This window comes from Elephas maximus, chromosome 6, assembly GCF_024166365.1.
Source record: "Elephas maximus indicus isolate mEleMax1 chromosome 6, mEleMax1 primary haplotype, whole genome shotgun sequence".
NCBI classification, from domain to species: Eukaryota; Metazoa; Chordata; class Mammalia; order Proboscidea; family Elephantidae; genus Elephas; species Elephas maximus.
Window position 1 is genome coordinate 121,270,512 of NC_064824.1, and position 25,671 is coordinate 121,296,182.

The window sequence follows — 25,671 nt, forward strand, 5'->3', positions numbered from 1 at the left end:
CATTGCTTTGCCTATTAAACAAGGTCCTCACCTACCCACAACAGGGGCCTAAGGACTGGTGGCTTCACTTGAGTGGCCCAGCCACCCGCGACAGGGGTTCAGGGATAACTGGTACCTCCCAGTCCTTACAACAAAAACTTTGGGTGCCCATGGTCCCTCTGCAGAGCCCACCTACCAGCATGCTCTAGGGAACAGAGACGGATTTTCCTCAGAGATATTTGGGGGTCAGTTCTCAGCCCCCTGCCTTGTCCAGAGCGTAACCCCCTGCTGCAATCAGATACGAGTATATACGCCAATCACCCCTGCCCCTCTAAGACTGGAGGATAGAGCTTATACCACACACTTGATATCAGCTACCTGGAAACCTGAGCTGAATTCATACAAGAAAACTGAATGGACTCCTAGGGTGAAATACCTGATAACAGCTCTAGCCAGCTGGGGAGAGGACACCAGAGCTCCAAAGGAGAAAATAATCAAGGTAGCTTACTCAAGCAAGCAGCTACGACACAGTAAGCAAGCATAAACTAATACAATAACTTATAGATGGCTCAGAGAAAACAGTCAATATCAAGTCACATAAAGAAACAGGCCATGATCACCTCAACAGGCTCTCAAAACAAAGAATCCAGGGATCTTTTAGATGAAAGTACATTCCTGGAATTACCAGATGGAGAATACAAAAGTTTAATATACAGAACCCTTCAAGACATCAGGAAGGAAATTCAGAAATTCAGAAGTTTAACAATAAAATTACAGAATTAGATAACTCAATAGAAAGCCAGAAGAGCAGAATTGAGCAAGTAGAAGCTAGAATTTCTGAACTCGAAGATAAATCACTTGGCACTAATATATTTGAAGAAAAATCAGATAAAAGAATTTTAAAAAATGAAGAAACCTTAAGAATCATGTGGGACTGTATCAAGAGAAATAACCTACGAGTGATTGGAGTACCAGAACAGTGAGGGATAACAGAAAATACAGAGAAAATTATTGAGGATTTGTTGGCAGAAAACTTCCCTGATATTGTGAAAGATGAGAAGATATCTATCGAAGATGCTAATTGAACTCCACATAAGGTATATCTTAAAAGAAAGTCACCAAGACATATTATAATCAAGCTTGCCAAAGCCAAAGATAAAGAGACAATTATAAGAGCAACAAGGGATAACAGGAAAGTCACTTACAAGGGAGACCAATAAGAATAAGCTCGGACTACTCGGCAGAAGCAATGCAGGCAAGAAGGCAATGGGATGACATATTGTAAAAAATTGAAGAAAAAAAATTGCCTGCTAAGAATCATATATCCATCAAAGCTATCTCTTAAATATGAAGGTGAAATTAAGACATTTCCAGATAAACACAAGTTGAGGGAATTTGTAAAACCAAACCAAAAATACAAGAAATACTAAAGGGAGTTCTTTGGTTAGAAAATCAATAATATCAGGTACTGACCCAAGACTAGAACACTGGGCAGAGCAACCAGAAGCCAACCCAGACAGGGAAATCCAAAAAAAAACCAAAGCAAGATTAAAAAAAAAAAAAGCCCAACACAGGGTAACCGCGATGTTATTATATAAAAGAAGACAACATTAAAATAATAAAGAGGGACTAAAAAATGTAACCATACACCTTCCATGTGGAGAGGAAGATACGGTGACACAAAGAAATAAAAGTTAGTTATAGATCTAGAAAAATAGGGGTAAATAATAAGGTAACCACAAAGGAGACAAACTATCCTACTCATCAAAAGGAAATAAGATGAAGTACAAGGGAAGAATACAGACTCAGCAAAAACAAAATCAACAACAACAAATATGAGAAAAGGACAATATACAAAGAAAATCCACTCAGCACATAAAATCAAGTGGGAAAAAGAAACTGTCAACAACACACAAAAAAAGACATCCAAACGATAGAAAAAAAAAAATTCATACCTATCCATAATTACCCTGAATGTAAATGGACTAAATGCACCAATAAAGAGACAGAGAGTGGCAGAATGAATTAAAAAACAAGATCCTTCTATAGGCTGCCTACAAGAGACACACCTTAGACTTAGAGACACAAACAAACTAAAACTCAAAGGATAGAAAAAATACATCAAGCAAACAACAATCAAAAAAGAGCAGGAGTGGCAATATTAATTTCTGACAAAATAGACTTTAAAGTTAAATCCATCAGAAAGGATAAGGAAGGACACTATATAATGATTAAAGGGACAATACACCAAGAAGATATAACCATATTAAATATTTACGCACCCAATGACAGGGCTGCAAGATACATAAAAGGAACTCTATCAGCATTGAAAAGTGAGAGAGACAGCTCCACAAATCAAACACTTGGAAACTGAACAATACCCTACTCAAAAAAGACTGGATTATAGAAGACACTAAGGATGGAATAAGAAATTCAGAGAATCCAATGAGAATGAAAACACTTCCTATCAGAACCTTTGGGACACAGCAAAAGCGGTGCTCAGAGGCCAATTTATATCAATAAATGCACACATCCAAAAAGAAGAAAGGGCCAAAATCAAAGAAATATCCCTACAACTTGAACAGATAGAAAGAGAGCAACAAAAGAAACCCACAGACACCAGAAGAAAACAAATAATAAAAATTAGAGCTGAACTAAGTGAAATAGAAAACAGAAGAACAATTGAAAGAATTAACAAGAACAAAAGCTGTTTTTTTGAAAAACTCAACAAAATTGATAAACCATTGGCCAAACTGACAAAAGAAAAACAGGAGAGAAAGCAAATAACCCGAATAAGAAATGAAACAGGCAATATTACAACAGACCAACTGAAATTAAAAGAATCATATCAGATTACTATGAAAAACTATATTCAAACAAATTTGAAAACCTGGAAGAAATGGATGAATTCCTAGAAACACACTACCTACCTAAACTAACACAAACAGAGGTTGTTGCTGTTAGGTGCCGTCCAGTCGGTTCCAACTCATAGCGACCCTATGCACAACAAACAAAACACTGCCCAGTCCTGAGCCATCAACGGATGAATGGATAAATAAATTATGGTATATTCACACAATGGAATACTACACATCGATAAAGAACAGTGACGAATCTGTGAAACATTTCATAACATGGAGGAAGGTGGAAGGCATTATGCTGAGTGAAATTAATCACTTGCAAAAGGACAAATATTGTATAAGACCACGATTATAAGAACTTGAGAAATATTTTAAACTGAGAAGAAAACATTCTTTTGTGGTTACGAGAGAGGTGAGGGAGGGAGGGTGGGAGAGGGATATTCATTAATTAGATTGTAGATAAGAACTACTTTAGGTGAAGGGAAAGACAGCACACAATACAGGGGAGGTCAGCACAATTGGATTAAACCAAAAGCAAAGAAGTTTCCTGAATAAACTGAATGCTTCAAAGGCCAGCGTAGCAGGGGCAGGGGTCTGGGGACCATGGTTTCAGGGGACATCTAAGTCAATTGGCATAATAAAATCTATTAAGAAAACATTCTCCATCCCACTTTGAAGAATGGCGTCTGGGGTCTTAAACGCTAGCAAGCGGCCATCTAGGATGCATCAATTGGTCTCAACCCACCTGGGTCAAAGGAGAATGAAGAACACCAAGGACACAAGGTGATTACGAGCCCAAGAGACAGAAAGGGCCACATGAACCAGAGACTACATCATCCTGAGAACTAGGTGGTGCCCGGCTACAACCGATGACTGCCCTGACAGGGAACACAACAGAGAACCCCTGAGGGAGCAGGAAAGCAGTGGGATGCAGACCCCAAATTCTTATAAGACCAGACTTAATGGTCTGTCTGAGACTAGAAGGACCCTGGTGATCATGGCCCCCAGACCTTCTCTTGGCCCAGAACAGGAACCATTCCTGAAGCCAACTCTTCAGACATGGATTGGACTCGACAATGGGTTGCAGAGGGATGCTGGTGAGGAGTGAGCTTCTTGGATCTGGTGCACACTTGAGACTATGTTGGCATCTCCTGCCTGGAGGGGAGATGAGAGGGTGGAGGGGGTTGGGAGATGAGAGGGTGGAGGGGGTTAGAAGCTGGCGAAAAGGACATGAAAAGAGAGAGTGGAGGGAGAGAGCAGGCTGCCTCATTAGGTGGAGAATAATTGTGAGTGTGTAGCAAGGTGTATATGGGTTTTTGTGTGAGAGACCGACTTGATTTGTAAACTTTCACTTAAAGCACAATGTAAATTATTAAAAAAAAAAGAAAAAGGAAAGATTACATCTGCACATAAGCAGTTGGAATGTGCCAAATTAAAGACAGACTTCCCAGACAAAGTTAGGCTGATTATGAGTTGAATTATAACAGATTTATACTATACAATGTTTAAACCAACATAGGTTTGATTTCTGTACCATGTTGGAGACTGCTGGTTGTGTACTAAAAATTCGTCTTCCCTTCTTCCACAGTAACATAGTTAAGTTGGACACAAGACAGTGACCCTGTTGGAGGTGACTTTTCTAAGCCTTTCTTGAAGCCATGTGGCTGTATTCTCAACAATAAAATGTCAGTGGAAGTGCTGTATCAATTTCTGCCTCACTTGCTTGGAAAGAAATTATTGCCTAGGAAATTCACTCTCTTGTCTTTTTCAGGAACTGAACCTCAGATGTTTCTATGATCCAGCTTCAGTCACGTAGAAGAGGACAATGACCTACAGGTAGGCACCAGCGAATGATGGAGGAATAAGATGAAAAGAATCTGAGTCCTGAGTAGAGCTGTGGAGCAGATCCTTCCACCAACCTGAACTGCTCACCTTGGATCTTTCCAAAAACTCATTGCCATCGAGTGGATTCTGACTCCTAATGGCCCTATAGGGCAGAGTAGAACTGCCACATAGTATTTCCAAGGGTGTAATTTTTACGGAAGCAGACTGTCACATCTTTCTCCTGCAGCGTGGCTGGTGGGTTCGAACCACCGACCTTTTGGTTAGCAGCCAAGTGCTTTACCACTGCATCACCAGGGCTCCATTTATGCTCTTTAAGGCCCTGTATTTTGGATCTCTGTTATAGCAGCTTTACCCTACTAATACATACCTCATTGATTCTTTTAAAAGATAGATCATTTAATGGAGTCCCTGGTGGTGCAAACAGTTAAGCACTCTGCTGCTAATCAAAAGGTTGGTGGTTTGAGGCCACCCAGAGGCACCTTGCAAGAAAAGCTTGGTGATCTACTTCTGAAAGACCAGCCATTGAAATCCCAATGGAATTCTGCTCTGACACACATGGGGTCATCATAAGTCAGAATTGACTTGATAGCAGCTGATTTTTGCTTAAAAAAAAAAAAATATATATATATATATATATATGTATATATATGCCTACTCCCAAGAAATGTGATCCAACCGAATATGGAAATTATAGAACAATATCATTAATATCACACATAAGCAAAATTCTGCTGAAGATCATTAAAAAATGGCTGCAGCAGTATATCGACAGGGAAATGCCAGAAATTCAGGCCGGTTTCAGAAGAGAACGTGGAACCAGGGATATCACTGCTGATGTCAGATGGATCCTGGCTGAAAGCAGAGAATACCAGAAGGATGTTTACCTGTATTTATGGACTACACAAAGGCATTTGACTCTGTGGATCATAAGAAATTATGGATAACATCGTGAAGAATGAGAATTCCAGAACACTTACTTGTGCTCATGAGGAAACTTTACATAGATCAAGAGGCAGTTGTTCAGACAGAACAAGGGAATACTGATTAGTTTAAAGTCAGGAAAGGTGTGCGTCAGGGTTGTATTCTTTCACCATACCTATTGAATCTGTATGCTGAGCAAATAATCCGAGAAACTGGACTGTATGAAGAAGGGGGCATCAGGATTGGAGGAAGACTCATTAACAACCTGCATTATGCAAATGACACAACCTTGCTCGCTGAAAGTGAAGAGGACTTGAAACACTTACTAATGAAGATCAAAGACCACAGCCTTCAGTATGGATTGCACCTCAACATAAAGAGAACAAAAATCCTCACAACTGGACTAATGAGCAACATCATGATAAACGGAGAAAAGATTGAAGTTGTCAAGGATTTCATTTTACCTGAATCCACAATCAACAGCCATGGAGGCAGCAGTCAAGAAATCAAAAGACACATTGCATTGGGTAAATCTGCTGCAAAGGACCTCTTTAAAGTGTTGAAGACCAAAGATTTCACCTTGAAGACTAAGGTGCACCTGACCCAAGCCATGGTATTTTCAATCGCATCATATGCACATGAAAGCTGGACAATGAATAAGGAAGATCAAAGAAGAGTTGATGCCTTTGAATTGTGGTGTTGGCGAAGAATATTGAATATACCACGGACTGCCAAAAGAACGAACAAATCTGAATTAGAAGAAGTACAGCCAGAATGGTCCTTAGAAGCAAGGATGGCGAGACTGTGTCTTACATACTTTGGACATGTTGTCAGGAGGGATCAGTCCCTGGAGAAGGACATCATGCTTGGCAGAGTACAGGGTCAGCAGGAAAGAGGAAGACCCTCAACGAGGTGGATTGACACAGTGGCTGCAACAATGGGCTCAAGCATAACAACGATTGTAAGGATGGCTCAGGACCGGGCAGTGTTTTGTTCTGTTGTGCATAGGGTCGCTATGAGTTGGAACCGACTGGACGGCACCTAACAATAACACATATATATGCACATACGCACAAACAAGTGAATAAAGTACCAACAACTATATTTCTGCACTGGAAAAGATGTTGTAAAAGGTATTTCTCCCAAGCCCGACGAGTGTAAAACTGTCAAAAGATTATAGGTTATTTCTCTGGCATCAACTATTTTGTGTGATTTTAGGCTACCATTTAATCTCCTTGTGTTGCCAGGGCAGTCTTTCAGCCCTGCCACTTCTCAAAGACATTGATTTTTGTTAGATTGGTGTCCAGGACACTTACATGCAGAGCATCCGCTGTGCCTTAGAAGGTGGCTCTAGGGAAGTACTCCTAACGCTGCTCAGAAGTAACCAGCCCCAGCTTTCTCAGTCTCACTTGACATTGTCAGAGCCTCTCCTGAGGATTCCTTCTTAAATTGAAAGGTCCAGCACAATACTTATTGCTATGGTAGTCTTACCAGAAGCCTTCTAAAGCTTATCTAACAATCTTCCTAAGAAGCTTCCATAAGAATGACAGGAAGTGAGGATTATCGTTTGCTCACAGGAAGAAACTGAGGCACACAGGCACTATCATGAGTCACGGGAAGCTGAAGGCAGTAACTGTCCTCCAAGGAGATCAAATGCACTCTGGAAATATTATTCTTCAGTCGTATACTTATGCTGGAGCCCTCGTTGCACAGTGATTAAGAGCTCGGCTGCTAACAGCAGTTCGAATCCACCAGCTGTTCCTTGGAAACTCTGTGGGGCAGTTCTACTCTGTCCTGTAGGGTCGCTATGGGTCAGAATCAACTTGGCAGCAATGGGTTTGGGTTTTCTGTTGTTGTTATACTTATGGTAGGCATACCCCTGTTTTGCTTTGCCTTTTTTATTTTATTTTATTTTTATTGTGGTTTATGTGAAGGTTTACAAATCAAGTCAGTCTCTCATTCAAAACGTTATATACACCTTGCTATATGCTCCTAGTTGCTCTCCCCCTAATGAGACAGCACATTCCTTCCCTCCACCCTGTGTTTCCATGTACATTCAGCCAGCTTCTGTCCCCCTCAGCCTTCACATCTCCCCTCCGGACAGGAGCTGCCCACGTAGTTTCATGTGTCTACTTAGTCTAAGAAGCCCACTCCTCACCAGTATCATTTTTTGTCTTATAGCCCAGTCCAATCTGTATGAAGAGTTGGCTTGGAGAATGGTTCCTGTATTGGGCTAACAGAAGGTCTGGGGACCATGACCTCCAAGGTTCCTCTGATCCCAGTCAGACCATTAAGTCTGGTCTTTTTACTAGAATTTGGGGTCTGCATCCCACTACTCTCCTGCTCCTTCAGGGATTCTCTGTTGTGTCCTCTGTCATGGTAGTCATTGGTTGTAGCTGGGTACCATTTATTCTTCTGGTCTCAGGTTGAGGTAGTCTTTGATTTATGTGGCTCATTCTGACTCTTGGGCTCATACTTGCCTTGCGTCTTTGATGTTCTTCATTCTCCTTTGCTCCATGTGGATTGAGACCAGTTGTTGCATCTTAGATGGCCACTTGCTAGCGTTTCAGACCCCAATCTCCAACATAGGATGCAGAATGTTTTCTTAATAGTTTTTATTATGCTTTGCCTCTTTTTTCCTCATTGGGAGAAAGGAAATTTGAAGCACTGAGTTTGAAAGCTACATCACTCAAATGTTTCCATGCGATAACATATATATATATTTTTAACACAGAAAACAAACAGGTCCTGAGCTACTGTGGTTTTAAAATAAGGTTTGGTCCCAGTACCTGTAAATGACAGCAAACAACATGGAGAGAGGAGCCTGCTGCTTCCTAGGCTGGACATCTCCGGGCAAGGTGTGACAAGAAGCTCTGTGCTTCCTTTGTCACTCAAGTATGAAAATGTTAGATCCCAAGTGTTTCCTAGCTTGCTCAGCCACCTTGACCTTGCTTGTTAGCCAGGGTTGGGAAGCAAGGAGAAAGGAAACTATGGCCTGAGGAAAGTCAAATCATCCTTGAAAGTTACATCCCCAAAGACTTCCTGGTCTAAAAAGACAAGTGAATAAACAGGTTGTTAGCTCACAGTCATTTGTGCAACCAAATACTTCGTAGGCTTTGCATGGGTGACTAGGAAGTAGACAGCTTCCTGCTGTAATCTGAAGACAGAAGGATTGGATTGCAAGTTCGTTGCATACCGCTCGGCTGGGCCTAAGCTGACTGTTGCCTTTAAAGAAGTTCAGAGGTCCTCACATGGGACAGCACCCCTGGACTGAGGTGGAGAGACCCCAAAAACGGAAAGCCAAGGCCAACCGGCAGGAAGTTCCCTTGGCTACGGTCCCTCTGCGACCTTTAAAGCAGGTGCAGGTGCCAATGGATGTAAAATTCTCCTCCCAGCCCTTCAGCACCTGTTCTCTTCAGGTTTAAAGGCCTGAACCTTCTAGTTCCGCCTTCCCAGAGTCATTAAATAGAGGCAGAGCGAACAAAAGTAATAGGAGAGAGGGGTAAACATCGCTCTTCAATGTAAGAAACAAACAGAGAAGGGTATTTCCTCCATACCCTGCCTAAAAGGGTTCCCCAGCTGCCAAATTGCCAGGGCAGGGCAGGGCAGGACGCGCAGGATGACTCAGGGTCCACTTGGAGCCTCCAAGGTTCTTGAGCAAGGTCGACGGAGTTCGGATCTCTGGGGAGACGTTGCATCAGGCCAAGTTCAGGCGAATTTAGAAATCTTCCTTAGGGGGCTCGCTGTACTTGCTGGGAACTGGCCAGGCAGAAGTGGGCAAGTCACGGATAGGGAGCCGGGTGCCGGGAACTGCAGGGAAACCCAAGCTCTCCTTCGGCTCAAGAGTGAAAGGAAGCAAGGTCACCACCGGCTCAGTCCGCGCCTGGCAGGGCGGCCACTTGCAGGTCCGCACAGGCTCAGCAGGTCCCCTAGAGGCGGCACCTCGGCGCCGGGCCGGTGAAGTGGGGGCACGGCCGAGCCCAGGGGCCAGGTAGGCACACCTGGACTCCCCCGCCGGCCCCAGGTGGGCCGTCCTGCCAGGAGGGCCTGCGTCCCGCGCGCCCGAGCGGAGCCTGCGGAAAGGCGGGGGACACCCCGGCGCCACTCGGGGCGGGGCTAGGAGCCGCGCGGCGTACCTGTTGGCTGGCGCCCCGGCCCCGCCCACCTGCCCGGGGCCGCGGGACAGTACCAGGGCGGAAGCGGCGACCGGAGGAGGGCACCGGCGGGCTCCGCGGAGCGCAGCGGGGGCGCACCATGGCCGAGCTGCTGCGGAGCCTGCAGGATTTCCAGCTGGTCGCCCGCTTCCAGCGCCGCTGCGGACTCTTCCCGGCGCCGGAGGAAGGCCCCCAGGAGGACAGCGTGGGCCCCGTGGAGGGCGCGGCGCAGGGCCCCGGGACCGGGCATCTCCCCGCAGCCAATAGCAAGGGCGACCGGGGGCCGGCCAACGGGCTGCGGAGAGCCCCGGCCCCACAGGTAACCCCGGGCCAGGTGTTCGCCGGGCGGGGGAGGGGGCAGTCCGCGCCGCAGCCTGCGGACGTGCTGGTCCAGGCGACCCTGCGACGCAGGGACGGACGCGCTGCCAGCCAGCCCGCCCGAGAGGGCGCCATCCCCGGTGGCGGCCCGGCTCCAGGGACCAGGGTGCCACCTTGTTCTGCGGCCAGGTGGCAGACAGGTCACTTCGGGCTTTAAATGCTCCCAGTCTTTAAATGCGGTCTGTTAAGAGGTGTTCTACCGTAATTAATCTAATAGTTAAATGTATTTCATGTATTTTTTCCTAAACATGTAAGAATTACGTAATTGAAAAGCGGCGGGGTGGGTGGAGAGCTCCTTCAGGATTCGTGCTTTTCCTCCCCATCCCCCGTTTCCCTGTTCCGCAAGTTTGGGGATGTAGCGGGGCTGCGTCTGCTCTTCGCGGTCTTGTACCACCAGCTTAAGGACAGAACTTCAAGCTTAGATATTTTTCTAGGGAGATTTAGAACCTCCCGGGGCCCTGTCAGTGCCCTCTTCTCCTCCCCCAGAGTCTCGGAGCCCCTCCTGTCTGGCAGGTCTTCTACTAGCAGACACCAGTGACTTTTAACCGATGCCGTCAGGAGGGACCCTCACCGAGCTGCCCGCTAGGCGCTGAGCGTGGTTACACAACCCACTGCGGCTCAGCCGGCAGGTGCTGCCGACGTAGTGCACAGGGACTCAGGCGGAGGGGACCCGGCCGGCCGCAGATGCAAAGGCGAGAGAGCTGCTCCCGGAAGGGAGGGCTTCCTGCAGCGAGGAGATGTCGGGACACCTGCAGAAACTGCCTTTCCTTGGGAGAGAGAAAAAAGCCCCTGCAAATGAGGACAGAAATAAAGTAGCAACAACTCCAACTCCTTAAAAAAAGCCACAGTGTGTCCTTTCTAGAAGGATTTGATGACAGGAAGGAGGCATTTATTCGCGTGTATATAGATTCCTGGATCTAGTGACAGTATCTAGAATTATGAAGACTGATTTCTATGTGGAATGAAGTATTGTGGGAGTTGAATTCTAGAATTTGTTTGGGAGAGGGGGTTGTCCCATTCAAGAGAAACCCTCCACTATCTTTTTTTCCCCTCCTTTTATTGTTCTTCCCTGTTCCACATGACATTCTGGTAACTTTTGGATGAGCTTGGAGACCTTCCGCCCTTTCCTCTTGTCTTATACACGGTGGGGAATGGCAGAGGGGATAAGAAATATGCCCTGACTTTCTGGGTACGTGCTGTATACGCCCACAGGTAGATGCCTGTACTGCCCTCTGTTGCTCTCTGCAGCTTCTGCTCTGCTTCCCTAGTTCAGGTGGCAGAAAAGTGACTGTATTAGTCTCCTACAGTTGCTGTAGCCGAATACCACAAGCTAAGTAGCTTATAAAAACATATTTATTATCTGCAATTTGGGAGGCTAGTAGTTGGAATTTACAGGGCTGTGTTCTCTCCAAAGACTCTAGAGAGAAATAGTTTCTTGTCTCTCTGAGCTTCTGGAAGCCCCAAGTGTTCCTCAACGCGTAGTTGCATCTTCACAGAGCCATCTTTGCCCTGTGTATCTGTCGGCGTCCCTTCCCTTTTACGAGGGCACCCCTCAGATTGGATTAGGACCCACCCTGCTCTGGTATGGCCTCATGTTAACTTTAACATCTTCAAAAACTCTATTTCCATGCAAGGTCATGTTCACAGGTTAGGGCTAGGACTTCATCACATCTTTTGGGGAGACACCATTCAATCCATAACAGTGACTTTTTCCACTAGTGCTTTTCAAACTGTTTGAAACATTACCCTTGTTGATGTAACTGTAAATTCTGGAAAAAGATCCTCCTGGCCTTTAAAAGCAAGATAAGAAGGCTTTCTGCTACTTGAAGATCTTGAGCCCTCAGTGAGCCGAATTGTGGGAATTCCCCCTTCCCATTCAACACAGGGCTTTACTTAGAGTAGATCAAGAAAATGTAAGATAGAGCTAAAGATTCTAGATTAGAAATCACAGCATTGAGAACATTTGATAAATGAGAGGTTAATGAATGTATTTGAATGTGGATTGGTTCCCAGCGATTTAGAAAGCTTAATATTTTTACAGATACATGTAGAGTTTCCAGAAGAAAATGATTGCACACTTGCCATCATTTTACAGGACTTTCATAGCCAATGGAGAAAACTTTCTTCCAACAGTCATGCTTTCCCTAACCCCAAGGCATTTGCCCAGGCTATGGCTAGCAGGATCTGCTCTTTTTCCTTCCCTAAGTAGCCCCTACTCATCCTTCAACTAAGGAGCCTTGGTGGCGCAATGGTTAAGCATTCGGCTGCAAAAGGTTGGCCATTCAAACCCTTGAGAGAAAAGACCTGGAGATCTCTTCCTGTAAAGATTACAGTCTAGGAAACCTTATGGGCAGTTCTACTCCCTCCTACATGGTTGCTATGAATCAGCGTCAACACTTCCTCTTTCTCCTCCAAGATCAGTTTCTCAAGAGACACCTTTGCTGACCACCCACGCTGGCTCACCTTTTAAAGGCTCTCTTTGGTTTACAAGTTTCTTCATTACTGTAATTACCACATTTTGTAAAGATGCATCTATGTGGCTCTCTGACTGTTGCCTGCCTCTTCCAGAAGACAGTAAACTCTAAGAATGCAGGAAACGTCTCCGTTTTGCTCATTATTTTCTCCCTGTGGCCGGGCACTGTGCCTGGCATGTAGTAGGAGCTAAGTAAATTTTGTGAATAAATGAGTGCAGGCTACACTATAAAATCAATGCATTTTTGAAGAGTGAATATTGAAAATTAAATGATTCTTCCACATAGCCTTGAAGTCAGGCAGCACTGGCACATTGATTTAAGACCCTTCAAATAGTAGAAATGTTGTTTACTGCATTGAGTGACCTTAGATCTCAATCTATTTTTTCTTATCTCCCACATTTTCTGTATTTATTTTCTTCCTTACAACAGGACAAGCGTGGAAATGATTGAGTGAGGGCTTCCTCTAGAAATTCTCATAACACCACACATTGCTAGCTTAAAGATTAGCCTTTTACAAACTAGGGCTGTGTTTGGCTTGCACAAAGCTGTCATCGAATAAGTTGGACGGGGCCTCAGGGATTGCTCAGTAGTCAAGGATTTCTCAGACAGAAGGTCTGAGTCCTGAAAGGGTTAAGTGCTTTGCTGAGGGCTTACCAAATGTCCACACAATCAGGGCAAACCAGATATTTTTGACTCCCAAGTCTAAACGTTTTTCACCTGTGCAGCTTCCAGGGAAAACCTCCCGAGCCCCATTTTATGTAACTCATTGGGAAGGTGTAAGGCATTGGGGCTGGTTGGGGACAGGGTGGAAAGAAGGTATCACTTTTGTTTTGCAAGGGTAACTGGTTTACAGGAATAACCATAGCAGGACATTCTTGGCGGTCACCTTGAGATGTTTTGCCCTGAGCAGGATCCAGGGATCAGAGTAAGACAAAGGCCAAGTCAGGACTGTGTTTGTGCTGGGATACAGCCAGCCTTGGATACAATGGCATTTTGATTTCTGTCGTCTTTGCTTACTCAGTGTGTTTGAATTTAGACTCTCAGTGACTTCCCGTATGGTTATATTAGACTAGAGATAATCTTTCTAAATCACACCATGCTCAGTAGATGCTTTTTGATAACTATTTGCTCCGATAAATGTCTAAAATTGGGTTGGGAAGGGGATCAAATATAGGTTCTTTTTAGAAGTCTTTGCACTCCTAGCTTTTCTCTTGAGACATTGGGGGCCTTTCAAGCCTGTTAATCTACAAAACCCTGCTCTGGGTTTTATTGGTTTTGTGAAGTGCAAGGAACAATTCCTGGGAATCAAGAGACCTGGATTCAAGGCCTGGCTCTGCTTCTGTGTCATCTTGGACTTCTCTGGGCCTCAGTTTTCCCACCTGTAAAATGAGCAGTTTGGGTAGAACCATGATTGTCTTAGTCATCTAGTGCTGCTATAATAGAAATACCAAAAGTAGATGGCCTTAACTAAGAGAAGTTTATTCTTTCACTGTAAAGTAGGCTAAAAGTCCAAATTCAGGGTGTCATCTCCAGGGGAAGGCTTTCTGTCTTCTATCGGCTTTAGAGGAATGTCCTTGTCCTCAATCTTCCCATGATCGGGGAGCTTCTCAGGCGCAGGGATCCCAGGTCCAAAGGACATGCTCTGCTTCCAGCACTGCTTTCTTGGTGGTATGAGGCCCCCAACTCTCTGCTTGCCTCTCTTTCCTTTTATCTCTTAAAGATAAAAGGTGGTACAGGCCATACCCCAGGGAAACTTCCTTTGCGTTGGATCAGGGAGGTGGCCTGAGTAAGGGTGGTGTTACAATCTCACCCTAATCCTTTTAACATAAAATCACAATCACAAAATGGAGGACAACCACACATTACTGGGAATCATGGCCTAACCAAGTTGATACACACATTTTGGGGGGACATAATTCAATCCATGACAGTGATTTTCAATCCATTATCTGCACATTATATTTATTTAGAGGAGCTTTCAAAACAAAACAAAATGTCTAAGATCCAGGTCTGAAGCGGGGCTTGGAGAAACTCATAAGCAGAGATAAATAAACCTGTTGTCTTTGAGCCAATTCTGCCTCACAGTGACCCTATAGGACGGGGCTTACTGCCCCATAGGGTTCTAAGACTGTAATATTTATGGAAGCAGACCTCCACATCTTTCTCCCATGGAGTGGCTGGTGGGTTTGAACCACCGACCTTTGGGTTAGCAGCCCAGTGCTTAACCACTGCGCCACAAGAGCTCCTTGCAATGAAGGTAGAAAGGTCTAAATTCTGTGCTGGGACCTGCCATCCCTCAGTATGTTCAGTACGAGGTTGATGATGGTTGGAAACAGTAGTAAGGCAGCTGTGACGTTTTGGTTGATCATAACTAAAGTGATGAACAGGTCAAACTTAAGTTTTGATTACCTTTAGATGGACATTCAGGTCTGAAATGGCAAAATGAGCCGCTCTAACAATGTATTCTCGATCGTGTTTTCTAGTTAGAGATATAATCATTGTTCAGAGCAGAAAACACACAGAGGAAATTAAACCCATACCCATTATACCACTGCCCAAAGAGAATTACTCAGTAGATGTTCAACCTGATTTTTAATGGCTGTATATTACTTCATAGTATGACTATACAGTAATTTAGTTGTCCTGTTGCTGGCCTTTAGGTTGTTTCCAATTTTTTGCACTAAAAATGATAACATCTTTGTATGAGTATGTTCTCACTTACCTTTGTTTGTTTGTTTGTTTAATTTAAATTTCCAGACTTGGAATTGCTGGGTCAAAGATATGCATGTATTATGGCTTTTAGTATGTATTACCCAGCTGACCTACAGGGAGGGTATACTAGGATGAGCAGTTAAGAATGTAGGCTTTTCTACACCCTCATCGATTCCAGGTATTAACACTTTTTTTAACCTCTGGAGAAAATAGGCCACTTCTACTTCTGTTCCTTCTTTGCTGCCTGCATTTTCAGCCCACATTTATTGATTGGCTACTATGTTTCTGGGACAGTCCTCAGCCTTAGAGATAAAAGGATACGTAAAAATTGTTTCCTGCCCAGGGAAAGCCACAAATAAAATGGTGCAATGCAGAAAATATTAGAGTAGAAGAATGAATAAAGATGCCAGGAAAACAATAGCAGGAGTAACTTGTCTTCCCTAGGGCAGCCCATGACATCTTGAGTTGGGTCTTAAAGAGTAAGTAGGAGCCAAATAGATGAAAGTGGGAAAGCTTTTCCCTTTACCTGTAATTCTTATGTGCTAATTGTTTTTGAAACAAAAAGACAAATGTGTCATTTTGGGTGAACGGTTACAAGTTCAACTTACGTATCAGTCCGGGTCCCCACAGGAAATAAATGGCTTGTTCAAAAACGGTGCTTGAAGGAAGTTTAAAGATGAGACCTTTTACAAAGGAGTAGGTAGTTCAGTGAAAGAATTCTCACCTTCCACACGGGAGACCCAGGTTTGATTCCCGGGCAACGTACCTCATGTGCAAGTACCGCCCACCTGTCCGTGGATGCTTGCGTGTTGCTGTGATGCTGAACAGGTTTCAACGGAGCGTCCAGGTTAAGACAGACTGGGAAGAAAGGCCTGGTGACCTACTTCTGAAAATCAGACAGTGAAACCTCAATGGATTCCAATGGGTCAATCCCAAACTGATCATGGGGATGGCCCGGGACTGGTCAGCCTTTTCTTCCACTGTGCTTGGGGTCTGCATGAGTCAGGGGCTGATTCAATGGCAGCTAACAAAGGCAGGGTTTGAAAAAACCTACGTGGGAGGATGAAGTATCTTGGTAGGCAATTTAGACCTGAAAAAGCAAAGGAAGAAGTAGAGAATAGCTATCAGAGAGGGGCCCCTAAGTGGCGCTATGGCCTTTAGTAGAAAAACATAACCTCAGCCAAGCAGGGAGGAATGGGAGAAATATATCTGAAACCCATTCTCCACGTGCCCGCTCAGATCCTGTCAGCGCCTCCCTCTGGCCAAATTCATTCAGAAGCAGAGAGTATCTTGGGAGCCTAGTTGATGCCATCCAGAAAGGTCAGCCTCACTGAGGATGGACCTGGACTAGGACAAACGGAGAATATCTAGCCCAGCTTGCATAAAGAAAAACTGGTGAGATGATACCAACTGGAGTTTTGGGCTGAAGCCAGAGTTTTAGGCTGAGGCCTTAATTCGGCTTACTGAAGAATTTGGACTTCATCCTATAGGCAGAGGCTGTGCCAAATCAGAATTGGCAACTCTGGAGCACTGTGTTAATAAGGGTTCTTGCAGTGTCTCTGTGCATAGTGGGAAAGAGTGTGGGATTGATTGGCAGTGGCTGTGTGGGAGCATCAGAAAGCCTGGTAGCTGCAACATTAAGAAATGAGGCTGTTAGAAACAGCAATAAATATAAGACTAACGTGAAATCTGACTTTAAGGTCTGTTTTGGATTCTTTCATTTTACAAGGAAGACTATGACACCGAGTGTCTCCCTTCCCCACAGCTGCCTTAGGAGGAAAGACACCACAAATCATTTCTTCTTCTCCTTCTACTCCTCCCTTCCCCCTCCTTCTCCCCCATCCACTCTTAAGTGTTTATCAGCATACTTATTATTTTTGTAAATAATATGGTGTTTTTGGTGAAAGTTCACACAAGAAGTTAGGTTCTCATGTGACGATTTCCACACAATTTTTTTTTCATTGAGATGAAATCCACATATAAAATTAACCAATTCGAAGTATACAACTCAATGGCATTTAGTACATTCACAATGCTGTGCAACCACCGCCTCCAACTCCAAAACCTTTTTATCACCCCAAAAGGAAGCCCTGTACCTATTAAGCAACTGTTCCCCCTTCCCTAGCTCTTGGCCACCACCAGTCTGCTTTCTGTCTCTGTGGATTTGTCTATTCTGTATCTGTCTTAGTCACCTAGTGCTGCTATAAGAGAAATACCACAAGTTGATGGCATTAACAAAGAGAAGTTTATTTTCTCACAGTAAAGTAGGCTAAAAGTCCAAATTCAGGGTGTCAGCTCCAGGGGAAGGCTTTCTCTCTGTCGACCTTATCTTCAATTTTTCTCCAGACTAGGAGCTTCTCTGCGCAGGGACCCCAGGTCCAAAGGATGCACTCTGCTCACGGCACATCTTTCCTAGTGGTGTGAGGTTCCCTGTCTCTCTGCTCGCTTCTCTCTTATATCTCAAGAGATTGCCTCAAAACACAATCCAATCTTGTAGACTGAGTCCTGCCTCACTAACACAACTGCCACCCATTCTTCTTCATTAATATCATAGTGGCAGGATTTACAATATATAGGAAAATCACACAATACCCAGAATCATGGCCCAACCAAACTGATAGACACATTTTTTGGGGGATGTAATTCAATCCATGACAAGATATTTCATATTAATGGAATCATGCAATGTGTGACACTTTTGCGTCTGACTTTTTTCACTTCACAAATGCACCCATTGCCCTGTTTTGTGTCATAAGACCCCATCACTATGGCTCCAGCTGATTGGCTCAGAAGTTAGCCCTTGAGTCAAAGGCTGCCGTCTCTAGACAGCACAGCATCTTACGAAGCGATCTGGCAGTAGAACTCTTCCAATCGGAATACTGCATTTTGGATTGTGAATAGCAGAGCCAATCAGATTTCTCCCTTGGGAGTCTAAATTCAAGACCCAGAGATAGGGACTTAATTGGTAGAGTGATGATGAGTGTCAGAGAGACAGGAAAAAACTGATAAACCAAACCACTTGCATTGAGTCAGTTAGGACTCACGATGACCCCATTTGTTACATAGGGTTTTCAATGACTGTGTAATGATCACTGAAGCAGATCACCAGATCTTTCTTCCGTGGTGCCTGTAGGTGGGTTTGAACTGTCAACCTTTAGGTTAGTAGCCAATTGCAAACCATTTAAGCTACCCAGGGACCTAAGAGAGGCAGAGGAGACCATAAAAAACCCTGCAGACAGAGAAAGCAACAAGGAAGTAGAAGCAAAGGTAAAAAGAGAACAGAAAGTCCATAGCAGTGATAGAAACAGAAGGAAAATTTCCAAGCGGAGAAAGTAGCTGAGTCTTGGCTATGATAGAATCTACCTCTGAGGGACATACTGAAGGGACTGTTGTTTTTTGGGGTAGAATGGCTCAGGCAGGCACTCCCTGCTGACTGGCTGGGAAGCTGCTGGTGCTGTTTCCTAACTTCCTGAGAAATCGTAATGCACATCCCTCATACTGTGGGGAACCCGTGTGAGTCTCCCCTTGCAATGAGATGTTGTGGTCCCTGCTGCTGTGCAAGACTTGCACATTACTCCAATTAGATAATTACATTGGAAAGGGCAACAGAGAGCAGGTACCAGATGCCACTCACTCACCTGTGTATGTATCCTCAAGGCCTAACATGGCCTTGGAACATATTTTTACCAGTCACTATTGAGTGGATTCTGACTCATGGTGACCCCCTGTGTGTCACAGTAGAAATGTGCTCTATAGGGTTTTCAATGGCTGATTTTTAGGAAGTAGATTGCCAGGCCTTTCTTCCAAGGCACCTCTGGGTGGACTCGAACCTCCAGCCTTTTCATTAGCAGCTGAGTGTGTTAACCATTTGCACCACTTAGGAACGCTGTCTGGAACATACCAAAACTAAACCCATTCCTGTTGAGTCGATTCCAACTCATAGTGACCCTATAGGACAGAGAGAACCGCCCCGTAGAGTTTTCAAGGAGTGGCTGGTGGATTCGAACTGCTGACCTTTTGGTTAGCAGCTGAGCTCTTAACCACTGCACTGCCACCCGGAACATAACCCGTTGCCCTCAAGTTGATTCCGAATCATAGTGACCCTGTAGGACAGAGTAGAACTGCCCCGTAGAGTTTCCAAGGAGCACTTGGTGGGTTTGAACTGCCGACCTTTTTGTTAGCAGCCATAGCTGTTAACCACTAGGTCACCAGGGTTTCCACCGGGAACATAGCACAGGTACTGAATACTACTTGTTGAACGGAAACATGAAGAGTGTGCTAAAAGCTCTTCTTCCCCTCTTTGGCGGAAATGCGACCACCGGTTCATCTCCCCTCACCACGGGGGTAATTTTATCCCTGAAATACTTTACCTGGCCGTGTCTTCTTTTAGCTTGAAGTTTAATTTATTGTTGGCTCCTTCCTTTTTATCAGGAAACTGACGAAGGGCTTTGATTAATGAATAAGTTTTTATTGGTTTGCTTTCTTCTGTTGGACACCATGAAGAGTGTTAGGTATTACTAAAAAAGTGACCTGCCAATCTAAAAAGTGATTAAATTGCTGTGTTTTAGGAAGGCTGTTGCCAGCAAGCCTGCTCTGAATTTCACTTTCTTGACTTACATCCCAAATGTCAAGACTTCTAGATCTTAAAAAAGCACTTTCACTTGCTGGTAGTTTTTGTTAATGATTAAATCCTCTGCTCTCCTGATGAGAATTATGTTGTGACCATAGGCGTTCTTGCATTTTATCTAGTACACGATTGTATTGGGGAAAATGCTGTCATGGTTTCCAGGCAGCGGATTTAGAGTGCTACTATCTATGGTAGGAATCCATGAAAATACTAAAATTTGGGGCATCCACTGGTCTTTATTATTCTACTTGCCTGTGAGATACTTTGGAGAAAATGAGATATTGGAAAACCCTGTCAAGGCTCTGATTCAAATTTTTCTCCCCTCACTCCTGCCTCAAATACTATATGAACTAATTAACAACAGCAAAAATCCCCAAAACAAACGTGGTTGCGGCCGAGTCAATTCTGGTTCATAGTAACCCTGTAGGACAGAGTAGAGTTGCCTCATAGGGTTTCCAAGGAGCAGCTGGTGGATTCGAACTGCTGACCTTTTGATTTGCAGCCCAGCTCTTAACCACTGTGCCACCAGGCCCCACGGACCCCAGGGGCTGGAGAGGAAAGGGGTTAACCATCTAAGATTGTGAGAACAGGGCTTGGGAATCTTGAGAAAAGAAGTAATCGGTTTCCTTGAACTATTTTGAATATTGTTTGTTGTTGGGTGTGATGAGTAGATACCCACTCATAGCAACCCCAAGTGACACAGTAGAGCTGCCCTACAAGGTTTTCTTGGCTGTAATCTTTATGGAAGCAGATCACCAGGCAGAGCTGCTGGGTGAATTTCAACTGCTAGTCTTCTAGGGAGCAGCCCAGCGGCTAACCGGCATACCACCAGGGCTCCTATGTTCAGTTTCCCTCCAAAAACTGCTGATGGGCAGTTTTGTAGCTCTTTGTTTAATTAAAAAAGAAGGAAAGAAAAGAAACAGCAGATTCGCTGTTGCTTTTGTTAGTACCGTTTATTTGGTAGCCACTCCTGGCAGGAGAAGTTTGGTGACCCCATGGAGCACAGTTCTACTCTGATACACGTGGGATTGCCATGAGTCACAATCAACTCCATGGCAACTAGTTAATAATTATGTGAGATGTAAACCTTTGGGGGAAATTGAACGAGAGGTACATAGAACCTCTCTGTACTACGTTTGCAACTTTCTGTGAATCTCTGATTGTTTCAAAATAAAAAGTTTAAAAACAATCAATACTGCCTTGTAAAAGTCGGTCCTGTGAGCTTCCGCACGATTTTGACTGCAGGTGCTCTTTGCATAGTCTGGGGGAAATGCAGCCCAGGATGGCGTTTGGGAGATTTTCTTTAAGGTGCTTTTTGAGTCCTCCACGTGGCTTGTGTCTGCTTACAGAGCCCCAGGCATTGATTGTAAACCGCACTCTCACTGGCCGGTGCTACGTGCACGAGAGAACAGAGAGGAACCTCTGAGTGTCAAAAAAAAAAAAAGCACACATTAGTCCTTACTTTTGGCTTATTTTACATCTGTGGATTTTTTGATGTGTTTTTTTTTTTTAATTTTTGTTAAGTCACTTCAAATTGGTGTTGGAAGTTGGTCAAATTTACACATGTTGTTTTTAATCTCTCCCCCAGTTGTCGTTTTCACTCTCAGTCTATGAATGTGCCCCTCCCTAATCTTCAATCTTCCTCCTTACCCACCTCGGAACATCTGCCTTCAGCACTCCCGTCCCCAAAAGCTGATAAATCTTTTGCCTTTCTTTAACCGTGAGACATCTTAAACGAATCCACTCAGATCTACACTCCATTTCCACCTTTTCACCCATATTTTTTCCTTTGACTCATTGCCGCATGGCTTTAGCTGGTAAAGTGTTTACTAAATGAAATAAAGCCAGGAGAGAGTATTTAGCCTTTATGGCTTTTGAGGTTTACTTAGCCCATGTGTAATTTTATTGAGAGTAGCTGATTAATTTTTTTTTTAATTGTACTTTAGATGAAGGTTTACGGAACAAAACTAGTTTCTCATTAAACAGTTAGTATACATATTGTTTTATGACATTGGTTAACAATCCCATGACATGTCAACACTCTGCATTCTTGACCTCGGGTTCCCTATCACCAGCTTTCCTGTCCCCTCCTGCCCTGTAGTCCTTGCCCCTGGGCTGGCGTGCCCCTTTAGTCTTGTTTTGTTTCATGGGCCTGTCCAATCTTTGGCTGAAGAGTCAACCTCAAGAGTGACTTCATTGCTGAGCTAAAAGGGTGTCTGAGGGCCATACTCTCAAGGTTTCTCCAGCCTCTTTCGGGCCAGTAAGTCTGGTCTTTTTTTTGTGAGTTAGAATTTTGTTCTACATTTTTCTCCAGCTCTGTCTGGGACCCTCTGTTGTGATCCCTGTCAGAGTAGTCAGTGGTGGTAGCTGGGCACCACCTAGTTGTACTGGGCTCGGTCTGGTGGAGGCCATGGTAGATGTGATCCATTAGTCCTTTGGACTAATCTTTTCCCTGTATCTCTAGTTTTCTTCATTCTCCCTTCCTCCTGAACGGGTGAGACCAGTGAAGTATCTTAGATGGCCGCTCACGGGCTTTCAAGACCCCAGACGCTACTCACCAAAGTTTTAAACTATGTTGTTTATAAACTATGTTATGCCAGTTGAGCTAGATGTTCCCGAGACCATGGTTCCCACAGCCCTCAGCCCAGCAATTTGGTCCCTCAGGGAGACTGCATATGACTATGGAGCTTCCATGACCTTGCCTTGGACAAGTTGTGCTGGCTTCCCCAGTACTGTGTGCTGTCTTACCCTTCACCATAGTTGCCACGTATCTATTGTCTGTTTAGTGTTTTTCCATAAAAATATGGAACACTTCATGAATTTGTGTGTCATCCTTGTGCAGGGGCTGTGCTAATCTTCTCTGTATTGTTCCAATTTTAGTATATGTGCTGCCGAAGCGAGCACAGCTGATTAATTTTAAATTAAAAATTATAAAAGTAATCATTCTCTTCTGATAGACATAAAAAATAAAGTAGATAACTCTTTAATTAAACTGTACTCCACACAGCAAAAGTTGAAGCTATGGCTGAGAAGCTGCGCTGAATAGAAAGGTACAAATTCATACGCGTATATGTTTTTAACAGTTGCTGTCAAGCTGATTCTGACTCATGGCGACCTCATGTGTATCAGAGGAGAACTGTGCACCATAGAGTTTTTAGGGACTGATTTTTCAGAAGTATCTCACCAGGCCTTCCTTCCGGGGCACCTCTGGGTGGACGTGAACCTCCAACCTTTCAGGTAGCAGCTGAACACATTAACTGTTTGTACCTCCCAGGGCCTCCTAACTCATACTTTAATGGCTGCATAACTTTTCTTGATCTCAAGGTCAGCACTATCCATCCTCCAAGTGGTAGCCCATTCATTATATCTTTCTATTTAATTGTTAGATTTATGTTCTCCCACAGGTAGTTTTCATCATTAGAAAATATTTATCAAATATCTATTTATGAAAATTTTTGTCTGTGTTCTACAAAGGGAAATCTTAATCACAATATCCAAAGGAAATCATGAAAGTCATTCACGCACTTCTAGACATGAAAAGACATCCATGCTATATTGTTCAACAACAACAAAAAGATTAAAAACAGAATTTTAAAACTCAATGAGCGTATATTTGAATGTATTTTTTAGAAGGGTCTAGAATGATAAACATTGCATTGTTACCAGTGGTTCTCTCTGGGCATTGGGGTTGCAGTAGTTTTAATTTTTTATTCATGATTTTCTGCATTTTTTACTTTAAAAAGGTAATAGTTTTGTGTTTAGAAAAAAAATTATTTTAGAGAAAAAAAAATCCTATGAGAATGCTTTGTACTTTTGAGATTATTAACATTGTTCCATATTAGAATTTTTAAAAATTACTATTGACATTTTTATAACATAGTCTCAAATACCAACTATATTGGTTATGATCTTTATCTTGAGGGAATATATATTAAACCATGTGAAGTACTCCAGTAGCCTTCTTAAACTAAACAAAATGGTGCCCTGTATGTCTCTGCATAAAGACTCCACGTATACCCACGTATACAGTCTACCTTTTCCTACTCTGTCCAAACAACCATATGAAATGCCAAGAGCTTAGCTTACATTATGTTCTTCTTCACTAATGGGAATTTCTTAATGCATTGAAATATTCTGACCTCAAAAAGCTCTCTTTTCTTGGCCAAAAAGTATATTATTAGAGAGCTCAGGAAAATCTTAAGAAAAGCAAACGTTAGATGTTATCGCTATTGCTCAGTAAATTTTTGGCAAGTGTTTTTGTTTATTTAAAAGTTGCTTTAGAACTAAGAGCCCTAATACATGGCATAAGCAGTATATAAAACATTACTAGAAATGTACAAACACCAGAAGAGAAATTAGATAACTGGGAGCTCCTAAAAGTCAAACAGCTATGCTCATCCAAAGACTTTACCAAGAGTAAAAAGATTATCTACAGATTGGGAAAAGGTTTTTAGCTATGACATTTCTGATCAGCAGCTGATCTCTAAAATCTACGTGTTACTGCAAAAACTCAACAACAAAAAGAAAAATAACCCAATTAAAAAATGGGCAAAGTATATGAACAGACACTTCACTTAAGATGACATTCAGGTAGCTAACAGATACATGTGGAAATGCACACGATCATCAGCCATTAGAGAAATGCAAATCAAAACTACAATGAGATTCCATATCACTCCAACAAGTCTGGCATTAATTCAAAAAACACAAAATAAATGTCGGAAAGGTTGTGGAGAGACTGGAACATTTACTATTGGTGGGAATGTAAAATGGTACAGCCATTTTGGAAATCAATTAAGTGCGTCCTTAAAAAGCTAGAACCATACAATACAGCAATCCCACTCCTTGGAATATATCCTAGAGAAATAAGAGCCTTTACTTGAACAGATATATGCACACCCATGTTTATTGCAGCACTGTTTACAATAGCAAACTATGGAAGCAACCAAGGTGCCCATCAACAGATGAATGGATAAATAAATCGTGGTATATTTATACAACATTTGGTTACCAGCTGAGTGTAAACCATTTGTGCCACCCAGACACCTTTGTACTTGCCTATTTTACAGTGATTTTCCCTTCCCCTGCCAGAAGGGGTGGGTGGGTACCTAGTAAGCAATTAATAGTGCCTGTGATGCTATGCGGAAACCCTGGTGGCGTAGTGGTTAAGTTCTATGGCTGCTAACCAAGAGGTTGGCAGTTCAAGTCCCAGGCACTACTTGGAAACTGTATTGGGCAGTTTTACTCTGTCCTATAGGGTCGCTATGAGTCAGAATTGACTCGACGGCAGTGGGTTTGTTTTTTGTTTTTGGTGATGGTATGCTTTGAAAAATTGAGTAACTCGGTCATTCAGGGGTATCGCTTTCGGCTGCTAGACAGCGAGGCACCTTTGCATCCAGGCCAAGACTCCACCATAGGAGGGAAGATTGGGGTGATCATTGATTGATAAAGCAGACTGTGCTTAAAACAAAGTTAGATAAAAGATTACTCAGTTTGAAGGAGGAAAATCTATTTGGCAAGTAGGAAGGACTCAATTAGAACTTAGCATAAGTGATTTCATTTAATCCTCCTAATGATAATTTTTTGGAAGAAAGGCCTGGTAATCTGCTTCTGAAAATCAACCCTTGAAAGCCCTATGGAGTACAGTTCTACTCTGACACACAAGGGGTTGCACCATGAGTTGGAATTGACTCAGTGGCAACTGGTTTTTAATGATAATT

General features: G+C 43.4%; 1 protein-coding gene and 1 non-coding gene across 2 annotated transcripts in view; one reads left to right on the forward strand and one right to left on the reverse strand.

The window, feature by feature from the left end:
- Positions 1-9,311: 9,311 nt before the first annotated feature.
- SGPP2 (sphingosine-1-phosphate phosphatase 2) overlaps positions 9,312-25,671 on the forward strand; it is a 117,710-nt gene continuing 101,350 nt past the window's right edge. Inside the window, exon 1 of the mRNA XM_049888306.1 lies at positions 9,312-10,079. Coding sequence (XP_049744263.1) covers positions 9,861-10,079 — 219 coding nt within the window. The 5' untranslated portion in view covers positions 9,312-9,860. The remainder of the gene's footprint in view (positions 10,080-25,671) is intronic.
- Positions 22,749-22,855, reverse strand: LOC126078607 (U6 spliceosomal RNA). The gene has a single exon (XR_007518093.1). It is a non-coding gene; the product is annotated as a U6 spliceosomal RNA (small nuclear RNA).